This window comes from Exophiala aquamarina, assembly GCF_000709125.1.
Source record: "Exophiala aquamarina CBS 119918 chromosome Unknown aczIA-supercont1.3, whole genome shotgun sequence".
Lineage (NCBI taxonomy): Eukaryota > Fungi > Ascomycota > Eurotiomycetes > Chaetothyriales > Herpotrichiellaceae > Exophiala > Exophiala aquamarina.
The window spans coordinates 4129337-4152100 of NW_013550585.1; the positions used below are offsets into that span (position 1 = coordinate 4129337).

At 48.8% G+C, this 22764-nt stretch overlaps 7 protein-coding genes across 7 annotated transcripts; 6 read left to right on the plus strand and 1 right to left on the minus strand.

Moving 5' to 3' along the window:
* Nucleotides 1-3599: 3599 nt before the first annotated feature.
* Nucleotides 3600-3929, plus strand: A1O9_05044 (uncharacterized protein; the record flags this gene model as incomplete). The annotated part of the gene is made up of 2 exons (XM_013407330.1): nt 3600-3746; nt 3807-3929. The coding sequence occupies 2 exons, from the start codon at nt 3600-3602 to the stop codon at nt 3927-3929; spliced, it is 270 nt and encodes an 89-aa protein (XP_013262784.1).
* Nucleotides 3930-4979: 1050 nt separating this feature from the next.
* On the plus strand, nt 4980-5411 carry A1O9_05045 (uncharacterized protein; the record flags this gene model as incomplete). Its single annotated transcript, XM_013407331.1, has 2 exons — nt 4980-5259; nt 5317-5411. The coding sequence occupies 2 exons, from the start codon at nt 4980-4982 to the stop codon at nt 5409-5411; spliced, it is 375 nt and encodes a 124-aa protein (XP_013262785.1).
* A 1097-nt stretch (nt 5412-6508) lies between these two features.
* Nucleotides 6509-7828, plus strand: A1O9_05046 (uncharacterized protein; the record flags this gene model as incomplete). Its single annotated transcript, XM_013407332.1, has 1 exon — nt 6509-7828. The coding sequence occupies one exon, from the start codon at nt 6509-6511 to the stop codon at nt 7826-7828; it is 1320 nt and encodes a 439-aa protein (XP_013262786.1).
* Nucleotides 7829-8824: 996 nt separating this feature from the next.
* Nucleotides 8825-9845, minus strand: A1O9_05047 (uncharacterized protein; the record flags this gene model as incomplete). The annotated part of the gene is made up of 4 exons (XM_013407333.1): nt 8825-8928; nt 8985-9201; nt 9278-9621; nt 9674-9845. The coding sequence occupies 4 exons, from the start codon at nt 9843-9845 to the stop codon at nt 8825-8827; spliced, it is 837 nt and encodes a 278-aa protein (XP_013262787.1).
* Nucleotides 9846-12976: 3131 nt separating this feature from the next.
* Nucleotides 12977-15014, plus strand: A1O9_05048 (uncharacterized protein; the record flags this gene model as incomplete). Its single annotated transcript, XM_013407334.1, has 8 exons — nt 12977-13068; nt 13120-13264; nt 13318-13471; nt 13536-13755; nt 13819-14048; nt 14102-14139; nt 14193-14519; nt 14601-15014. 8 exons carry the CDS (start codon nt 12977-12979, stop codon nt 15012-15014), a joined length of 1620 nt encoding a protein of 539 aa, XP_013262788.1.
* A 1520-nt stretch (nt 15015-16534) lies between these two features.
* On the plus strand, nt 16535-20845 carry A1O9_05049 (ATPase; the record flags this gene model as incomplete). Its single annotated transcript, XM_013407335.1, has 1 exon — nt 16535-20845. The coding sequence occupies one exon, from the start codon at nt 16535-16537 to the stop codon at nt 20843-20845; it is 4311 nt and encodes a 1436-aa protein (XP_013262789.1).
* A 915-nt stretch (nt 20846-21760) lies between these two features.
* On the plus strand, nt 21761-22347 carry A1O9_05050 (uncharacterized protein; the record flags this gene model as incomplete). Its single annotated transcript, XM_013407336.1, has 2 exons — nt 21761-22108; nt 22186-22347. 2 exons carry the CDS (start codon nt 21761-21763, stop codon nt 22345-22347), a joined length of 510 nt encoding a protein of 169 aa, XP_013262790.1.
* Between the last annotated feature and the right edge of the window lie 417 nt (nt 22348-22764).

The following is a 22764-nucleotide window of genomic DNA, read 5'->3' on the forward strand; positions in this document are numbered from 1 at the left end:
TGTGGCCAGCAAGAGTCACTCGTACTCCAGGACCAATGCCTCCGGCAAGTCGAAGGCACACCTGGAGAATGCGAACCGTAGGAAGGGGTAAGGGTTGATAGTGCCGACCCGTGCATCAACGAGTTCGCTGGTCCAACATCAAGGCAAACATGAAGAGGCGCAGGAGATACATCGGCGATCACCGGCGGGAAGGGAGAGGGAGCTAGGGGTGAATCATCCTCATGTTGACGAGCGTTCATAATCTGGTACACTTACTCAATGTAAAAGAGCATTTCTAGGATACTGTAGCGTTTTCCCAACGTGCTATTATCGGCTACGATAGGATCCTCGGAGTACACCACCCCACCGCGGTGGCTTATAAAGGACATTATTCGTCACTGTTGAAGAAAATGGAGCGACTTTCTCCCAGGTTTGTTTCTCTTCAACATCCTGAATTTGGTGCATGTAAGGTCAAGAAGCAAGAGCTACAGCGATTTCTGGGGAGATGTTGCTACCTACAAATCTTATGTTATACCACTCACGTCTTCGAGTCCGACGATTTTCAAGATGAAGGGCCGCTAGATCGATTTCCGCATCCCTAAATCACCACAAAAGATCTTGTCAATGCTCTCGAAGTCAATGGGCGTTCCCTGAGAGATCTGCATATTAATACCAGAGACACGTCCACACCGATGAAAAGTCTCCAATCTTTTGCCGGGTGGAACGATTGAGAATTGAGAATTGCAATACTTTTTTGAGCTCACGAGACCGAGCGGACAACGGTGAAAGGATGGACAACGATCAAAGGGACTACCTTGGAGCAAACAATGGTGGCGATGACAAGATAGATGCAGAAGGCGAGATAAGTGGTAAGGAAAACGAGACGGATGGAGACGATGATCATTCCGTACATCTCGAATACGACCCCTTTCTGGATAAATTACGACCATCGTTGCAGTTACTGCGGATTGCCAGAGCGGCCACAGCGATACTGAAAGAACTAACAACAAAACCGACAGTTATCCGCAAGAGCCTTCCCAAGCTCGAGAAACTGGAGTTACAGTTGTCAAGCTTGTATTCCCCAAACAGATGCGGTGCTAGTCCTACGGGCTCTTGTTGAAATATGGTGCGGGATGTGAGCAACCGCTCGGAGCTCCTGGGCGTAAGCGTCATCCAGCATGCAGTAGGGTTGCTCCAAACTCGCAGAGGTAGCTCCGGTGTCGATTGCCCCTTGTTTTTGAAGCTCACTTGCCTTGTCATTTCCCACAAGCTCGAATTCGTTGTCGGTAACCTAATCATCTGCCGAGCAAGACTGGACTTAGATGTGCCCTGCCTTCTTGTAGTAGTCCTTGCCACCCTCATGCAACGGAGAAGGACTCTGGGCCATTTTCCTGGGGTCCATCGGATAGTTCAAGGGACTTGTTGGAGGATTTGGACTGTACAATTGGACGGGCCAATCGATACAGGCAAGTCAGCGTAGATGAGACTTCTGTCTTCTTCTACTCTATGGTCACCGTTCTGGTTTATATAGTAAATTACTAGGCAAATGACCTCCTGGAGCCTATTTTCCATGATTCTAAAGCATTCCAAAGGCTGTAGCACTGACTCATTGATCTTCATCACAAGGTTGCCTGCCAACTTGTTTCATCGATAGTCATTTAGGCGCCAACAAGATTTTAGTATCTATATTTTTTTAAGCGGGCCACGTTTTAGGTGAGTTAGTACGCGCTAGAATCATTAGCGCCAACATCCCCATACTAAGAAATTGGCCGCTTGAAGATATAGAGCCATATTACGGGGAAAATACGGGTCTAGTACGAGAACTTAGACTCCCGATCACATTTCGAGTTATCTCTCCCATCAGTGCTACCTACGGACGAAGAGGTAAAGCAAAGTATCAGACGACCTCATCACTATTCTCATCACGTATGAGTACTCTCTATGACTACATAGCTTGAAATTTCAACTTTGGCTAATCACGTATCCCCGCATCGCCTGAATTTGCTGATATGATAGTCTTGTAGTCCGATGGTGTCACCCGTACAGAGATCGTCGTAGATCCAAGCTCGCTCCCCCTGGCTTTCTTCATTCCTTTAGACTCTAGCCCGCCCAAGGGAAGTTCTCTCACAGTATAGCACGTGCGGCGCCTTACGCTAAGCCAATCATTGATGTACAAGATTTTGCAGTCTATCCTATGCTACAAGCAAGCGTGGCGCATAGCAACTGGGATGCAATTGACCTTTGGATCGAGCGAGAGAGACCTTCGTCACCAAAAGTTTTGGCAAGCTGGTCTATGATCTTCAACGCCAGCCATGGCATGAGGTACTGGGCTAGAACAACATGTTAGTCAATATAGTCAAGGATGTTGTCGACAGCTGTAGCCAAAATCCTATTGTCTGATTGCATAGCATCAATTACATTTACCTCTGTTCCGTCTTCCTTCAAACAGGAAATGCCCCTAATGAACTGTCAGATATAAAACATGTAGTGCACGAACTTAGAAGAACCATCTTTGAACTGAATATCAAGCGTATTATGTTGCTATCTATTTAGAGTGGGACATAGTTCGGAAATGGCCTCATCTTTTTTCGAGTCGTACTTCTCCCAGTCAGAAAGACTCAATATTCCAATTATCGTTGGCTACAGTCCTCTGAGACACCATCCGACAGTAGCAAGAATATTTCCACGTTCTTCAGTTTCCCAATGATCACAGAACATCGCTACTAATTCTATCATAGGATACTACCCACAATCATGGTGGTAGCCACGAATCCTGTTGTGGGCAGTGCTCTTGTTGACTCTTTGGTATATTGCAGGCTCCTTCAAACCAATCTCAGGCGAGCACCAGTATATCCACAGGGGGAGAGATAAATGATATCTTGCCCCAGTCTGTCGACTTCTACTTCATGAGGCTTTGTTTCAAATGCAATATTACGGATGCCCCAGATACCGTTCAGGTCACGCCGCATCTGGGTCATTGTCTCCTTCTCACTGGTAGGGATCTCTGCTGACTGGGTAATTCATGCACGAGGAAGGTGCTTGGCCAAGTGGACGCGTCAGGAGTTGTGAGGATTATCTATGAGAATGGAGCCAAGCTCTTTCGTCATAACTCTGTCCACGGAAATAGGAAGTCTTGAGAATATCTCATGAATTGCTATCCGTGATGCAATCAAGGAGAGGGGGACCACTCCACAAGCGCCGCAACGAATAGACTTGATACAATATCGTTCTGCCAATATTTTACCTGTTAAGAAGCAGCAGACAGTATCCTATTATTGCCACTTCCTCTCGTCACAGTGCGGGCGCAATTCAACTAATGCATAGACATAAAACCGGGTAAGGAACGGGTTATGTGGATTTCCCCACCTGCAATCGGTTTCAAAACGGGGGTAATCTGGGTGCGGCCGCCAAAAAGCATACGGGACAACGAAGGACCCAGGCCATGGCGTGGGACCGACAGGCATTGGTAACAACGAGAGTCATTAATCCCAATTTTGGAAAGATTCAAATGTTGACGCAGCTCCCTTGCGAAAATATGAAAGACGCACATTATTGAAGATCCTATTGAAGCTCTCGAGTATCAAAGAAAACCCCAACGAACTCCTCTTCTTGAGCTTCCCATGTCTTCCAACGAGAACGAGCGCAAGAGTACGCCTATACAAGCGCAAGTCGAGATCGTGGACTTGGCTCCAGCTGAGGTTTCAAGATTCAATGTCGACGAAGGAGGCCAGTTTAACATCACTCTAAAGCTCCTGGCCCTGATCGTTGTATGTGCGGCATTAGTCAACCAAAGCCCAATTCTTGCGCTTACGTGTATTTGTTTCCAGGCTATTTGGAGTATCTATTTTGCGAGTATCATCCATATCGTCGCAGTCGCAGGCGGCGGTGATAAGGTGACTTGGATCACCCTCGTACTCGGGATCAACCCCATTATTTTTGGCCCCCACTGACTCAAGTTGCTGATTACTGGGGCCGAAAATGGCTTATTGTAGGCGGGATGCTGGCCGGTATGGTCGGTTGCCTTATTATTTCATGCGCCAACTCCATTGGAATAGTTATTGCAGGACAAACCATCGCAGGTTTCGCGCAGACTTGTCAGGGACTTGCACAGACTATCACATCCGAGATCGTTCCACGGAAATATCGGCCATATGCACAATCATCCATTCACGTAGGTGGTGGCATTGCTTGGGCCATGGGATTATACATTGGTGGAGCAATGTGTAACCACTCCCCGGCGGCATTTCGCAGTTTCTGGTATTTTCTTGCTGCGGCCTTCTTCACCATAGCACGCAGAATCATCACCTTCTACAGTCCGCCGGCCAGAGAGCTTCAGCACCTAGCGGTCAGAGAGAGGATCAGAAGGCTAGACCTCATAAGCAGCGTGCTGCTCATCGTTGCTTTGCTGGGCTTTTCTATTGGTCTCGGATGGGCTTTGATCCGTACGACTGGAAAACCCCACAAGTCCTGGTCCCATTCATTGTGGGCCTATACGCCATCGTGGCGCTGGTTGTCTATTGGACCTGGATTACAAAGGATGGCTTGCTGCACCACGATCTATTCAAACGCTCACGCAATTTTGCTCTTCCCCTGGCTTGCATTACTTGCGAGGGCATGATATTTTTTGCGGCGAACAACTACTCCGGTTTCCAGGTCGAGTTCCTTTTCGGTCGATGCCTGATCCTTACAGGTGTCACATACAGGTCACATGATGGACATATCTCTTTGCCGCTGTGGGCACTGGATACTATTGTTCTCGCATAGGCTCACTGAGGACACCAATCGTGTTCTCCTTTGTTTGCTTCATAATCTACTCCAGCTTGATGGCGTCAATCGACCTATCTTCTGCGACCGCAACCTGGGGCTATCCAGTATTTCTCGGTTTAGCTTTCGGGATCTCTCTAAATGCACTCATCGTCATAGCGCAGTTCTATACGCCACTTGCACTTATCGCCTCAGGTACTCTTCTGATGATTGCATGTAGAAGTGCTGGCGGCACCATGGGTCTAGCCATCTATAACGCCGTCTTCAACAAGGCCTTAACAAGCAATATCAGGCCAAAGGTCGCCCAGGCTGCTCTCTCGAATGGGCTTCTTAACACCAGCATCGAAGGGTTCATTGCTGCCCTTGCATCAGGTAATCAATCTTCCCTGCAGGGAATCGAAGGAGTCACACCTGGAATAATCACAGCATCCGTTCTAGCACTGAAAGAAGCTTATGTCATCGGGTTCCGTAACGTTTTCACCATTGCTGCAGCATTTAGTGTGGTAGGACTAGACTGTAAGTCTTCACGAACTTCCTTCCTCTTGAATGCATTCAAAAACTAATCTGCTTTAGTCTCTCTATTCCTGAAAGATCCCAAGGATGAATTTACGACTGTTATCGATGCCCCTATCTTGGAAGCGCCAGTTAAGCATGACTGGCTTGGATAGATTGGCCTCAGAGACCCATTCTATATATGCTCCAATGGTCTTCGGAATCAAAAGGCCGAAGACTGTAACTTTATTGGAAAATCGAAAGTGAGGAGGAACACTTAATTGACCTCGCCATAGTGGGGATGTCCCAGGGCTAGAAGTCGTAAAGTGGAACAAGATTAGGGTCGAGATGCTCGGCGAAGCAACGCACTTCTCCTACGATGCTGCACTATATAATAGTCTTATTCACCTTATGCTCTTTATGTCTGTTAAGCCCCGCCCATTTGTGAAGCGCCTGAGGACAGTCGTTCCACATGCTCCATCTACATAAGTGGCGATCAAAGGCTTCCTGGAGGTTGCTTGCGAACCTCGGGTCGAGAAAGCCTCATGAACTTTTCACCTGAACCGCATCTCTCTCGCCTTTTGGTGGCATTAGAGAAGGAAAGCCCATGAGTTGACTCTCCACTAATTGCGCCTCAGAGTGTTTCAAACCAAAACCGTTTCTGGATCCATCCAATGCCCTTTTATACCAAATCATTGCCCAGTAGAGTCGCATTTCGTTCAGGTGCATCGTCCTGATTGATACATGCTGCACCGATCTAGGAGAGAGGTTACGAGTTCAACCAATGGTTATTGTGGCTAGCTACTCCTCTTTCGGTCGGAAAGTTCAACTTTAATTACATGACTCATTCGACTTAGGTCTTTGAACTCTCTATGCGCGACTGTCAGACCGTAGATTTATGTACTAGCATTGAATCAGCCCTCGTCGAACTAGACCTCGTCGACGCCGACCCTTAATACAGTAGCAGTCTTCTTACCAAAGGAGGTCGAGGCAGAGGTCACCAAGAACGACATCAGCCCTTAGCGTTTGGTTAGTGGCTAATAAGCTTTACTAGCCTCAGTAGGCAGCTGCTACTAAAGTGGGGCTGTCCCCAAGGACATTGATTGCCCAGCCAAAATTTCCTTCTTAGCCTTGACAAGAGCTGAGGACCTACCAAGCATTTATGGATTATGATCCTCGGTCATCAGAATAAATACTGTTTCTTCAACTCTCATACTCCTACTCTCACACTTCAGTTCTCACACTTCAGTTCTCACACTAGTGCTCTTACAGTATGGCCGAGTCAAGCAAAGACATAGACAGACGCGTCTCTAAACGGTCGAAGATGCGACAGAGTTTAGACTCAGCATTTGGCGATCCACTACAAGACTTCCAAACACCAACAGCGGTCCGACAGATCAGCAAGACCATTGACAACGAATCCGCAGAGATCGAAGGCCGAATTCGAAAAATCTCCGATTCATCAGACGAGCCTATTGGCGATGAGCCAGAGAGGACATCTCTTTATATTGATCAACGACAAGAACTAGTCGAAGATATAGAAGCCCATCTAAAAGAAGCTCGCAAGGTCGTCCGTGAAGCTCGCGAACTATCATCGAACTACCAACGAAAAGAGCTAAAGAGGGCCTTAATGGAGCTTGATGCAACTGATAACATTCTGCTGAAAGAGAGGGCTGCTCTGGCGGCTGACCGAATCCGAGTACAGTACGGCGTGCTAGGTCAATTGAGCCATATTAAAATCGGCGAAGCTTATACGATGGCCATCACCGGCAACCTCCCCGAGCCTGCTAATGCATCTTATAAAAGGCAGCATAAGAGATCAGGCGCCGATCAGACATCATTTCGAAACAGGCTTATTAAAGCCTATAATCCCGAAGGCTTCAAGCTCTTACAGACGCCTCCCGAAATTTTCTCAAGTAAGATTTGGTGTCCTATCTCCGGGAGAGAATTTGAAACATCAACGATGAAGGCAGCTCACATAGTTCCGTACGCAATCGGCGAGGAGAACGCTACATATTTATTCGGATCCAAACCGGGCGAAGGGTACGGTCTCATTTGGTCAGAACGGAATGGCCTAATGCTGCATAATACCCTCGAAAAGATCTTGGATGATGGACGAATGGTTATTGTACCCGACCCAACAGACAACAACGAGTTTATGAGCATCATTCTGTCTCAAGATCTACTAAATGACAGTAGACTATGTCCAGCAGTCGATGCGCCGTACAGCACAATCCACAAGAGACGTCTTCAGTTTCAGACTGCTGCAAGGCCTGGGAAGCGTTACCTCTATATGCATGCATTATTGTCGTTATTTCGTCGACGCCGATACGATGTACTTGGATGGGAGAACGACCGACAGCAAGTATTTAATGGTCAAATTTGGGCCACACCCGGGAAATGGGCGAGAAGGAGTATGGTGGAAGCTCTAGCTTTGGAAATTGGAGATAGCTGGGATAGCGTCGAGGTTGAAGGTGGTCTTGGAGACTTTCCTGGTAGAAAGTCTCCTGAACAGGAGAAGAGAATGGCTACGGTGACGAGGTATTTGTTGGAGACTCGAACTAGAGATACAGAGTTTGAAGATGATGAATAATGCTTGCGGACTGTCGCCCGGAACCTAGAGGTGATAAGAAGTATCGAGCAATGGCTTAGGACCGAGACAGGCTGTGTCTCTTAGCTCAGGATGCATTGTTTACGGGAATGAAGACCCTGAAATAATTGAGGCGGGGAACTCAAGGTCCTGAGGTATTTGATAGCGGTTCGATGGGAATAGATACATATGGACCGAACCCAACGAGTGGGCTCTCTAAGTCGAATTGATGGCAAGACCGCTTGACTGGCCAATATTACGCTATCTGCTGTCCTCTTAAAGGTAAAGAAGCAGTGCTGGCATTTATTTGGAATTCTCTGCCGAATATCACCTAGCCTGCTTAGTGCTTTGAAGGAGACTTAACAAAGTCGCTAAATTGGACCTAAACAGAGTAACATCTCGATTGACGACGGCTGAAGAAGAAAAGAGTATAGCTGGAAGTACTGTGAAACGCAAGACAAGTCAGAATAAGCTGTGACACGGTGTTGGGCAGAATTGAAAGACTATGACCAAAGGCGAAGGGTTGTCGACCATAAGACAGTTCTGTCCTAGGATACCAAGTGTCTGCACTCTTGGGTCAATTACCACTTACTAGGATTTCTCCTCTATGAGCCAATTTACATTCATTGGAATTAAATTGTATTGCCCAGGCTTAATTGCTGATGCGAAAATCACCTTTGCACCCCTGGTTTAGCACTTGAAGGTGTCTTTTAATAGGTTGTTCTTCAGCCACCAATTGTCTTGGGCTCTAGTTTGCTCGTCTCGATTCTAGATAGATCAGCCTTCATGCTACAACGTGATTCAAAATGTAGCAGTCGCCAGGTGCAGCCCCAACAGTATCAGATCAGCGCTCGGTGACAATATACGTCTGGCTTCGCGTTCCATTTGAGCCAATGTTTGGTGGGATTACTGGTCTGGAAGATCATACCCTTCTTCCTCACACCTCCTATGTAAATTGATGCCAGCGTTCAGTACCTATAAGTAGGATTTTCACCTCGCTCACCCAGTGGCCCAAAACGCCCCCGTTCGAATCGCTTCGACAAAGTCGGGTGTGAAAGCCACGAATTCGTTATATCTCCGATTATTCCAACTTTCTCCATGGTCTAAAAACTAGTTAGCTCTTCACATTGACAAAACCCTGTCTCTGAACACAACTTACATAGTCCCACGACGGCGGATTGCCAACTGTTGGCCTCACGGTAAAGGTTGCACACCATGCCTCCTGAACAGCCATAGGATCCGACAATGCTGCATTCTCTAGTCTGCACAAAACGGCTGTTACCCTGTTTACCATGTTTTGGGGCGCCTCGATGATCTGTCTCAACTTGACCGAAGGCTACATTTCGGGTATTGGGTGTGAATGTTGTCGCGTAGTCCTGGGAGTTTGTTTAGAGTGCCAAGGCTGTTAGCAAACGGATGTATATTGACTTACAGCAGGACCGTGTGCAGCACCAGAAGTAGAATTTTGACCTTCCGCACACCATAGACCCCAGGTATCCCCCACGTTGGCTTGTTTTGCGAACTCTTTTTTGATGGGACAAACGTCACTGTCGCAGACATATTGTGACCCGGATAGTAAGCTGCGAAGAGGGGCACATGTGCTAGATCAGGCTCTTTGAAAGGCATAGCCAATGCATTTCCATAAGTTGGTATAGCGAATGATGAAGACAGCTCGTGTAGTTGAACTGAATATGGGGGATGATTACCCCATTTGGTCACTGCTTGAGTCAACTCAAAAAATGCGATGTCCGAAGATTTTGACAGTCGAAGGAGATACACTGGCCACGACTCAGGACCTGAAAGAGATTAGGATCTTGGAGAGGATACAATTTAGAGTTGTGTACCTACTGCCGGCGTTCAATCCTACGGCCCGCTTTTTGTTGGAGGCAAAAGCTCGTGGTCGTTCGGGGTTTGAAGCTTTCAGAAATGTCTCCGTTTGATAGCCATTTGTGCTACGAATCGTCTCCAGGAAGTGGGCGCATGTCATGAATTTCGTCTTGTCTAGCCAGAAGCCAGACATGGACGCCCGCCCACTGTACCTCTTCTAATTTCGGTTGACCGTTGATGCCTGTCGAGTTGCGGAGCACAATAATAAAAAGCTTGCCAGTGACTTTGTTTCGCGAATTGGCCGACGTAATTCATAGCCTGGAGATGTGGGATCTAGTTTGGCAGCTTCGGAAAAGACTTACAGCACAAATTTGTTCACGATCGTGGGCAAGGTGTCGAACTTGATTGTACACCCCCTCGTCGTCCACCTCAATCGAACCATCCACTTCCACTTGGAAGCTCGTCTTCCAGTTGTTGGTTGATTCATCAAAACACGGGCCACCAAATTGCCCAACCATATTGTATTGCGGGGCCGCAGGTTTCAAAGGCTCCAGTCCCACGAAACCACTTCCACCCATAGTGCGCCGAGCTGAGGGTTCAAATGATGGTTAGGTATAAATTTCCAGTACTGATGCCAATTAGACGTACCAGGAGACCCTTTTTCGTTGGCATTATTCGGGCTGTCTGTCTTGTCCATCTTTCGGGGAGACTGGAGTCTCGCATTAAGCTGTCCTTTCTTCATGCCGTGCAGTTGTGCCACAGTTTGACAATGGGGGAATTTTTAGTGCAGGGTGCGACTTTCCTGAGAGTCAGAGTCTTTGTTGACCACTGTACCAAGATTTTGCATTGTGTGCAAAAACTGTGATGGCCGAGTTGTTCAAAACGCTGCCTTTTAAAATGAGGGGTTCGTGCGACAATGTTTACCTTCCCGAGGGATTGTAAACAAAAGTCGCAACGCGTTGGAATGTTCGTGGTATGCGCGTAACTCAACCTGTTCATTGTTTGCCAGAGTTCGTGAGTTCACGGCCGTGGAGAGTGTGATTGCTCTTAGAGGACAAACCGTAATTGTATACCAATATCTGTTGGTCTTCTCCTTCCCACCCATGAGGGTACCGGTACTATCGACTACCTCCGAGCACGTTGACAATGAAAAGCACACTGTTTCGAATGCGGGTTCTTGGCCCAGTTAGCAAATCCATTTACGGATTGCAGCTCCCACCCCTTCCCGATCGAGACATGTTCGTAAGATGCCCCAGGTCTCTCGTATCCTATCATTGTTTATAATGTACTGTACTGGATCCTGCTCGGGTTCCTCCCGGGAGAGCGAACCTGCGACGGCGTTGGAAATAACGAAGCTTAACTGGAAAGACGTACGGAACGCCACTAAGTAATTTTATTGGAATGTCATGGAATATCTTGGACTAACGGGCGGGGGCTCGTGGGCGTGCAGACTTGTGGTGGAAAAGGCTGCTCCGTACGGAATACCTATCTAAAGAAGTATTTACTGCTCAAAAAAGTAGTATTAAATAGATGTTACTTCGACACTATAGAAGATGTTGCGGTGCTGGTCAACTCAGCCGTTCATAACACTCTTCTCTTTGGTTTCAAAACTGCTCTGGCAGGACAAGCAGCCCCGAAAGTCCGCTGAATCAAGCGCACAAATTCCACAAAAAGCCGGGAAACCGTGCCCTGTGATCACTGCCACGGCCTAAGGTTACAATTTATTTGGTTAGGTTACCGTAGAGTGTTCCTACTTAATGCAAAGTCTCTTCAGGCATGGTATATCAAAGGAAAACTTCTCGTAGAACTCAAATGTCGATTTGACCTCCTCAGATGGATATCCAGACTCCTCGCAATCGAGGTGCAATATCCAGACCGATGACGTGGGAAGGGTGATACTCTCGAAGCGGGTTGATGCCCAGTTCTGAGCATCAATACGGGGAGCGTGATCTTGCAAATAGCCCCTTAGGGTCCACCTATTTTGCATAGTTACTAGGGTAGAATTGAAGGATGTAACAGTGAATTCATGATCTAGGGCACCTTGCTCGCTGGGTCTCCTTTCTATGGTGTGATGGCTCATGAGTTCTAATAGCCAAGTCAGAAACTCCAGGACCCAAGCGCTTAAGATACATGGCTTAGGGGTTTTGCGGAGAGGTAAGGCCAGCAGTAATGAATGCCCCAGACCAAACATGTGCATGTCGACCCTTTCTTAAACCAATCTCACAGTTTCGGTGTATCTCTCGCCGTGAGCAAGAATTCACCGATTGATTGAGGGCATAGCTACGAGTAAACCAAACCGTTACAAGGATCACGCCAGCGACGCTGGGAATGCTGTCTGTACAACACTGAGCGAGGACCGTTTCAGAGGCTCAGTATTTCGTCATACTTGGTACTGAGTCCGCGATTTGTCGATAGAAAGTGCTGTGGAAGGGGTGAGGTTGCATTCACTTAGGCATCACCCAGCCGATTATCCGTGATCTAAACGACAGGTAACGAGGGTGGCACGGTAAGACGAGGTGATCTGCAAACCCATTGCCTAATGTGTTCTACCTTCGCAAATTCAGACTTAAAAATGAAGCGAATAGACTCAAGTCGCTAGCCAAATAGTATATGGTGCGGGCATGCAGCTGATCACATTCAATCCCTGGTGCTATGAAACCCGCTTGTTGTCAGGGACAGGTATCAGTCTCCAGCTTATTATGCAGTCAGTGGCGCTCAGGGATCGACAGCTAAGACATGGGAGTCTGCAGGTGGCTTGGTCAAGCACCGATGCTAAACACAAGCATAAAGGCAAAGATTGGTGGACAGGCTTTTCCGCCACCTTAGACTTCGGTAGACGTTGGTTCTTAAACGACAGGGAATACGAGATTTCTGTAATGTCAAGCTCCTATGACGCACCTCTCATAGTAAGACACGCCAAGACATCCATGCATACCCCAGCGAAACACACATTTCTCCCGCATCACATCTCCGCAGGACAGTCATAGATCCTTGGAACAACCGGTGCCAGCATTGCATCAGCAGGGCTCCAGGATATGGGAATAGAGCTGCAACGCTCCCCACCTGTAAGTTGATGTCGCATTTCCATCTCCATACCTATGTACTCGGTGATAGGTCGCAGGGCGTCACAATACGACACAAGACTCGGAATTATGCTTGTCCTACCGCCGCACAAACGTTGTAACTTGTGCTGTTCGCAAGAGATTTAGCCCATCATCATTTAAATAGGAGACGCTGCCTTGATTTGATCTTGGCTTCTTACTATCCCTCCAAGGTAGAAGCAACCGCTCTAGCTTAAGCCCCTCTCACTTGGAGCCCGCCGATATGTATCAGATAGGAAACATCTACTTTATCACAGCCATCTCCGTTATCGGGGGTGGTTTGTTCGGCTTTGATATCTCGTCTATGTCAGCAATGTGAGTACTGCCGTTCCAACCATGCTAGATGCCTCGATTGACCCGTTGCAGTATTGGTACACAGCAGTACAAATGCTATTTCAATCAAGGTCCTTCTGGTCCTCCAGAATGCTCCGGCCCAAGCGCCAACACCCAAGGCGGAATCACTGCTTCTATGCCTGGTGGCTCTTTTGCTGGTGCTCTCACTTCTGGCTTCGTAGGTTGAACCGCGGGACCCCTTCCTCTGTTGTGTTCTCATCAATCTCCTAGCTCTCCGATATACTCGGCCGCAAGAGATCCATACAGATTGGTGCGGTCATCTGGTGTATTGGTTCCATTATCGTTTGTGCTTCTCAAAACATTGGAATGCTCGTGGTGGGCCGTTTCATCAATGGCTTCAGCGTTGGTATCTGCTCTGCTCAAGGTTAGTACAGTCAACGCACTATTAATTTCCCAACCAAAGCCCTTTGATTGACCTTAAAGTATAGTTCCTGTGTATGTCTCTGAATTGGCACCACCCAGTAAACGAGGTCGTGTCGTCGGTGCGCAACAATGGGCCATCACTTGGGGTATCCTAATCATGTTCTACATCTCGTATGGGTGCAGCTTTGTCAGTGGCCCAAATGCGTTCCGCATCCCATGGGGCTTGCAGATGATTCCTGCCGTCATCTTATTTTTCGGATTGTTCCTTCTCCCCGAATCTCCCAGGTATACCGATCTCAATTATGATTTATCTATTCCTTCAGACCATGTCAACTAACATTACCCTAGGTGGCTCGCTCGTAAGGACCGATGGGAAGAATGCCATGGCGTCTTAGCCCTTGTTCACGCCAAAGGCGACAGGAATGCGCCTTTTGTTATGCGCGAGCTGCAGGAGATCAAGGACATGTGTGAATTCGAACGCCAAAACGCCGATGTCTCTTATCTTGAACTATTCAAGCCCAAGATGATCAATCGCACTCATATCGGCGTCTTCACCCAGATTTGGAGTCAGCTTACTGGTATGATTCGGGTTTTCATCTCGATATTTTAACTATCTAACTTTCTCCTTCAGGTATGAACGTAATGATGTACTACATCACGTACCTTTTCGTACGTTAAACCCAACCCTATACCCGTCCCTAACCCTAACCCTGAAAATCTAGGGAATGGCGGGACTTTCTGGAAACAGTAATCTTGTGGCATCGTCGATTCAATATGTCATCAACGTATTTATGACCATCTTCGCTCTCATCTTTATCGATCAATGGGGTCGCAGATGGCCTCTCCTCATTGGCGCCACATTCATGTCCATCTGGATGTACGCCAATGCTGGAATAATGGCGACTTACGGCAAGCCAGCTCCGCCGGGCGGAGTGGACCATGTTGAACAGCAATCCTGGCAAATCAATGGTGCTCCCGCACGCGCTGTCATCGCTTGCACGTATCTCTTTGTCGCATCGTTCGCTCCATCTTGGGGCCCCGTCAGCTGGGTACGTACACCAGCCACAGGTGTTGGAGACTTATCCTATTTCTGTCATCAATCGATTGAGCTTCTCTAACTAATCCCACAGATCTATCCTCCCGAGCTGTATCCACTCCGCGTCCGAGGAAAAGCCGTCGCCCTAACGACCGCATCGAATTGGGTGTTCAACTTCGCACTGTCATACTTCGTGCCTCCCGCATTCGTGAACATCAAGTGGAAGGTGTACGTGTTGTTCGGCGTCTTCTGCACGGCAATGACCATCCACGTCTTCTTCTGCTTCCCGGAAACGGCAGGCAAGACACTCGAAGAGGTTGAGGAGATGTTCCTGAGTGATACCAAGCCTTGGAATACCCACGTTGATTACCATCGTGTCATCAGGGAGGAGCACGGTGACGTCGATACCGAGAAGCGCCTCAGCTACGCACTCCCGGCTAGCGATCACCATGAGGATAGGCCGAATAGTGATCATCAACAGACAGTGCAAAAGAATGAGGCTATTTGAGTACTTGGCTCCCGAGATATGGGATGAAAAGTGCCCGAGCCTCTTGGAAGGCCAGTGCCTTGTTGACAGATTGATGGGGAATTGAATGGCAGCGGGAAGAATGCATTGTGAGATGGTCTCGCATAATACTCACTACCCAGTATCCACGGCTAGAATACTTTAATCAACCTCAATGAATATTTCCCTGGCATATGATTCTCGAAGAAGTTATCAAATATGAGACGAGGTTGTCAAGTATGAGAAGAGGAGAATTGCGTGGCAAGATCGATCATTTCAGACCAAGTAGCGTGATTTTTGCATGAACCCGACGACTTGGCATGGATAGGTAGTGGCAAAATGTGCCCACTCGTGTTTCCAAAAGTAGATGCCATCGCCAGCTGGGTGGGAAATCACCTTGAGGCATTCCGAATCGATAAAAAAGAGCCTTGTATGGGCAGACTTGTTCTTACTCTCACTGTGTTCCTTTCAGGCATTCCAACCTGCGTATTCTTCCCGCGGCGTGCTTGAATTCCATGTCGATTTTAGCCGTCACTGTCCCTTCGGGGATAGTCTCAGCTTCTGCAATTCAACTATGAAGCTGATGCTTTTCCTTTCGGTCGAGGACACTTATGAGTCAGCGTTTACTGTCACAATGGGGTTCGAACGAATGCCTTTGCAACCCGAGGATGGCTAACGCACTCCAACAAGCCAAAGGAAGAACGATACTGCGGCTAGCTTTGTGCATAAGTCACAGATCATGCCGGCAGTCTTTTCTTTCGTACGAAGCAGATCCTCTTTCTGAAGTACCACACATGTTGAATTAAAGCCGGGCGGAAAGAAATTAGGCCGCCAAGCATCGGATAGTGATTGCCTCCGAGTCTGAGCGAGAAAAAACATCGAGCCGGAGCCATCTTGAGACTTTCACCGAGTGGATATCATCCATTGATCCATCGAAGCCAATCACCAAGGCTGGCCCTGGCATGCCACTCTTGGGTCTATGACAACATCACTTTTCCAAGCTCCACCGAAAATATGGAATAAGCTCAGCCTTACCCTCCTTTTAAGCGTGTTGGCCAGTGTTTATCATCTTGGCATTGAACAGAGTTTGCACGACATATGGCACGCGTTAACTGTGGGTTCGTCGGTTGGTTCGGATGCCGACTCTGAATCCGATGAAAACGATTTTGTCTGGGGCCCACTCGGCATCACAACGTGAACTTCAAGTTGTGCACCAGTTGTTGTTCTCACACATCATGCCAGGTGGATCCAAGCTTTGATAATAACATCTTTATTCCGAGCTCTCTCCCTTTACAGCATATCTTACGCCTCAGCCCAACTATGGTCCCCTGGAGATGTATCCATGAACATCCGACTGCGTATCAATCGCGACACCACTAAGCACCTCTTTCTAGGCAGCTCTATGTCATCTCGTACATGACTTATTTCCACGGTATACATACTGACGCATCGGTATTCGATGCTCAGTTGCAGTCTTTGAATTTTGGAAATTATCATTCACAGGGCGTGAAGACTTGGCCATCATGGCAAGACGACGGGCTTCCAATGCCTCCACGCCGCACTCGCCCACGACAGAGCGAGAGTCCTTATGGAGGACACTGACGCGTCAGTCTACCTTTTCTGAGAGCCAGCGAGAAAGAGATCGGTATGATATCGGTGACGATGACGAGACTGACCAAGTTTACCCCGAGTGGGAATTGAAATCAGAAGTACAGGCGAGATACGCGAAAGATCAAGCTAGCAATCTGAAGGATCGGAAGCTTGGTGTGACCTGGAGGAACCTAACAGTCTACGGCGAAGGCGAGCATGCCGCTGTCCACGAAAATGTCCTTTCTCAATTCAACATTCCCACCAAAATCGCCGAAGGTCGACGGGCGAAGTCTACTGACACTAGAAAGACAATCATTCAGGATGCACACGGCTGCATGAAGCCAGGTGAAATGCTTCTTGTTCTCGGTCGCCCAGGCGCAGGTTGTACCACACTCTTAAACATGCTTGCGAACCGACGTTTTGGCTATGCCGAAGTGACTGGTGATGTCCATTGGGGTTCCATGGACAACAATGAGGTTCTACAATATCGTGGGCAGGTTGTCATGAATACCGAGGAAGAAATTCACTTCCCTACATTGACAGTGGGGCAGACCATGGACTTTGCTACTCGTATGAAAGTTCCAGCTCAGCGGCCATCCGACTTGCAATCACCTGCAGAGTATCAAAAATCAGTGAAAGAGTTTCTGCTTCGGTCTATGGGCATTGAACACACCAATGATACCAAAGTCGGTAACGAATATGTTCGAGGTGTCTCAGGAGGTGAAAGGAAACGAGTCTCCATTACTGAGACGATGGCTGCAAGAGGAAGTGTGTACTGCTGGGACAATAGTACTAGAGGTCTTGACGCAAGTACTGCTCTAGAGTGGACTCGTGCCATTAGAGCTATGACAGATGTGCTTGGTCTCGCCACAATTGCGACTCTTTATCAAGCTGGCAATGGCATCTACAACTTGTTCGACAAGGTGCTGGTCTTGGATGAAGGAAGAGAAATTTTCTTTGGAGAGCGAGAGGCGGCTCGCCCGTTCATGGAAGAATTGGGATTTCTCTGTGACGACTCTGCGAACGTCGCTGATTTTCTCACTGGCGTCACTGTCCCAACCGAGAGAGCCATTAAGCCTGATTTTGAAGATTCCTTCCCAAGGACTGCCGCAGCCATCCAGGCGCAATACCACAACTCTCTTATCAAGAAGCGAATGGAGGCCTCATATGACTTTGCCGCCTCTGAAGATGCGAAGAAATACACTGCCGAATTTAAGGCAGCAATTAAGCAAGACAAGCACAAGAGTCTTCCCAAGAAGTCACCATTGACCACGCCGATCACAGTGCAGATCCTCAATTGTATCATCCGACAATATCAGATCATTTGGGGAGACAAAGCGACGTTCTTCATTAAACAGATCTCCGGCCTCATTCAAGCACTCGTTGCCGGGTCGCTCTTCTACAACGCGCCCGATACCTCGGCTGGACTGTTCGTCAAGGGTGGAGCATTATTCTATGCATTGCTTTACAACTCGCTGGTAGCGATGAGCGAAACCACAGATTCTTTCACCGGTCGGCCAGTGCTGGCTAAGCACAAAGAGTTTGCCTTTTACCACCCTGCTGCGTTCTGCATTGCCCAGATTGCAGCAGATTTGCCGATTTTGGTGCTTCAAGTCTCTGTTTTTGGTATCATCCTGTACTTTATGGTTGGCCTTAAGACCACTGCGGCTGCTTTCTTTACATTCTGGATCATTACCTATACAGCCGCAATCGCCATGACAGCCTTCTTCAGGCTGGTTGGTGCTGCTTTCCCTACATTCGATGCCGCTTCCAAGGTGTCAGGTTTCGCGGTATCGGCCCTATTGACATATATGGGATATGAGATTCGAAAGCCAGATATGCACCCGTGGTTTGTGTGGATATACTGGATCAACCCATTGGCGTACGCGTTTGAGTCTTTGCTGGCAAACGAGTTTCACGGTCAGATCATTCCTTGCGCAGCGAACAATTTGGTTCCGAGTGGGCCGGGATACTCCGATGATAGCTTTGCTGCTTGTACAGGTGTGGGAGGCGCTGCTCCCGGGGCTTCATTTGTGACAGGTGACCAATATCTGTCTTATCTATCTTATTCCCACTCTCACCTGTGGAGGAACTTGGGTATCCTTTGGGCTTGGTGGGCATTATTTGCTGGTCTAACAATCTTCTACACTAATCGTTGGCTGCCATCTTCTGGCGGAAGAATGCTGCTGGTCCCGAGAGAGCTTAAGGCGCAAAGTCGGCTGCTCGCAAACGACGAAGAATCACAAACCAAGGAAAAGGTCGTCACCAGCTCTTCGAATACAAGTACTACGGATGAGGAGAAGAAGAACAAGGACCTGGAAGATTCCCTGATCAAGAACACTTCGGTATTCACTTGGAAAGACCTTAGCTACACGGTCAGGACACCATCTGGGGATAGGTTACTCCTGGATAACGTCCAAGGCTGGATCAAGCCTGGCAAACTGGGAGCTTTGATGGGGTCATCCGGTGCCGGAAAGACTACACTGATGGATGTTCTTGCTCAGAGGAAGACCGAGGGTACAATCCGAGGCAGTATCATGGTTGATGGACGGGATCTTCCCGTGTCGTTCCAAAGATCTGCAGGCTACTGTGAACAACTCGATGTCCACGAGCCATACGCCACCGTGCGTGAAGCCCTTGAGTTCTCGGCATTATTGCGACAAAGTCGAGAGGCCCCACGGGAAGAAAAGCTCCGCTATGTCGATACAGTGATTGACCTACTAGAGTTGCACGACCTCGAGAACTCGCTTATCGGCCGCGTCGGAGCAGGACTTTCCGTTGAGCAGAGAAAACGAGTCACGATCGGGGTGGAGCTGGTTGCGAAGCCTAGTATCCTGATCTTCCTGGATGAGCCAACCTCCGGTCTCGATGGACAAGCCGCCTTCAATACTCTCCGGTTCCTCAAAAAGCTAGCCGCTGCAGGCCAGGCTGTGCTATGCACGATCCACCAGCCTAGTGCCCAGCTCTTTGCTCAATTTGACACATTACTGCTCCTCGCCCGCGGTGGTAAGACGGTATACTTTGGTGACATTGGCGAGAATGCCTCGACCATTAAAGAATATTTCGACCGTAATGGAGCCCCCTGCCCGGCTGACGCCAACCCGGCGGAGCACATGATCGACGTCGTCTCTGGCAGCCTGTCCAAAGGGCGTGACTGGTCGAAAGTCTGGCTCGAATCTGACGAGCACACCAAAGTAGTGAAGGAGCTAGACAGCATCATCCAGGACGCAGCGTCAAAACCAGTCGGCACGGTGGACGACGGCTACGAATTCGCGGCACCGATAATCGAACAGACTAAACTGGTAACCCGTCGCATGAATATTGCTCTCTACCGCAATACCGAGTACGTCATGAACAAGGTCATGCTTCACATCGGCACCGCACTGTTCAACGGGTTCTCCTTCTGGATGATTGGCAACAGCGTCGGCGACCTACAGCTCACTCTCTTCGCGCTGTTCAACTTCATCTTCGTCGCCCCTGGCGTCATCGCGCAGCTCCAGCCGCTCTTCATTGATAGGCGCGATATCTACGAGGCGCGGGAGAAGAAGTCCAAGATGTACCACTGGGGGCCGTTCGTGACGGGCCTAATCGTGTCCGAGCTGCCGTATCTCGTCATCTGCGCCGTTCTCTACTTTGTGTGTTTCTACTACACCTCGGGACTTCCCAATTCGTCCTCCAAGGCTGGCGGCGTCTTCTTCGTTATGCTGATGTACGAGTTCATGTACACGGGCATCGGGCAATTCGTCGCCGCATATGCACCAAACGCCGTGTTCGCCTCGCTGGTGAACCCTCTGCTCATCGGCGTGATGGCCTCGTTCTGTGGCGTGCTCGTGCCCTACTCCCAGATCCAGCCTTTCTGGCGCTACTGGCTGTACTACCTAGACCCGTTCAACTATCTCATGGGCTCACTGTTGACCTTCACGCTGTTCGACAAGCCGATCCGCTGCAAGGAGAGCGAGCTGGCCATCTTCGACACCCCCAGCGGCCAGTCTTGCAGCGCATACCTGCAGGACTTCATGCAGGGCATGGGCGCCAGGATGAACTTGACGAACCCCGATGCCACCAGCCAATGCCGGGTGTGCCAGTACTCCGTCGGTGCGGACTATCTGTATACGCTGGATCTCAAGGACTACTACTATGGCTGGCGCGATGCGGCGATTGTGGTTATCTTTGTTATCAGCAGTTACGCTCTGGTCTATGTCATGATGAAATTGAGGACCAAGACGTCGAAGAAGGCCGAGTAGGAGGCTCGCTCATGGTTGTCTCAGGAGTCTTCTGGTTGTGTTATTGCATACCGTTCTTGCTATTTTGTGCATTGCGGGCGAGCGCGTTTGTATTGCATTCATACTGACAAGACCTGTTCTTCGAGACTGATAGACTATAGACTGTATCTTTACCAGGCTTGGGAAGGAAATGGTGCTGCATTGCATGCTAGCAGGTTTGTTATTGTTAGATAATTCCAAGTGGTTTCTGATGGGGCCTGCGGTTGTTTGGGGGTGTCAGGGAATGAACGTTCTTTTGCACTAGATCTCTATGTGCTCAACTAGTCACTCTCCCTAACCAACTTTGTACCCAAGATGTCTCGCACTGCATTTTGCCTGTGGACTGTCCGATGTCCCCTGACGTATGGGAGTCTTATCCTTATCAACACGTGACTTTCTATGACATCATCGGTATTCCCCTCTTCTGTTCATTGGTCTGTCTCAACCATAGACTTTGACCAAGCTGCTCACCCCGCAAACACTAGGCTCTTAGCAGCGCCTGGAGCGCATAGGGTGGGGGCATGAGATACCGAGACACATCGGGCTGTTCATTTCAGGGAGTGAACCATCCAATGCCGTCCCTGCCATAGGGTCTGATCGCATGACGGTCGCCTAAAACAGTCATCATGCACATGCTTTGGCGAGTCAGATTGATTGTATCATTCAGGGCTCGTAAGGAGGCGGAACTTGCCTGCCCCTCAATTATGACCTACCTTGCATCTCAGGGAGGGAGCTCGTACGACTTGCCATCAACTGCAGCTGACAAACGAAGAGAGACTTAGTTCTTCGTTATCTTCTGTTCACCAATACCCTAGATCTCTCTGACACTCCTTTCAAAAACTCTTGAAATCCATAAGATATCTTTAGCCAGTCCCGATCAAGTTCACGAATAGCATCATGTCTTCTTCGTCCTGGCAAGACCGTCGCTTCATGTTTCCATCTGGGAAAGAAGTGCACCAAGGAAGCCCTGGCTACACGCCAGCAGAAAAGGAGAAGCCTCCTACCATCATCCCCACTAGCACTAGCCCTCCTGCTTCGACTGAAAAGGTTATCCCGTCATGGGAAGGTGATAGACGGTTCATGTTCCCCTCCGGAAAACAACTGCATGAACCTGCCCGACGGCTGTCGGCTTCCAGTGGCACCAGTGGCAAAGCTGCTGAATCTACTACCAAAGCAGCTCCTGCTTCAGCGACAGCTGCCTCGCCACAAACAGCCATTGCCAACGCAATTGCTGGAAGAAGACGGGTATGCAGCGTCCTGAAGTAGCTTTTCTATGACTATAGTAGACTTGAATCGGCACCAGCTAATCAAATTCTTGATAGTCATCTGCATCCTCTCAGGGCGGAATGTTCAGCGGACTCATGGCACGACGCGGAAGCGACGAACACAATGATCGCAGGCAAAGCTGGGAGGACATGAAGTCCCCCGGCGGCGTTGGTGGGTTATTCAGTGGACTCCTGAACAAACCTTCCGAAAAGAAGTGAAGATACCATATTGGATCCCCGCAAACCTTCCTGATACGCGGGGAGATTTGCATGAGTGGTGGGAGCCCTCCGAGGAAGCGAGAATGCTCAGAAGGTTCGGAGATCAGATCAAAGAGATGATGGGTAGCACACTGGCTGCGGTCGACAGCGTGAGACGATAGGGCTCCTGCACCTCACCCTTTTGCTGTACTATTCGAAAATAGGGTTTTCTGAACATCGAGTCCTTTTCATGGTCCAACTGATTTGCTTTTGCCCAATGGAAAGTAGCATGCAAAACTGTCAATGTGACATGCACAGGCATGGGACAATACCAAGGAGGCAAGTCTTCAAATGATCAATATATCGCGCTATGTTCGTGCTTGAAAGACGAAACCTTTGGATTTCGCAGAGCAGGAAGCCATCTCAGCTCAGGAGCGT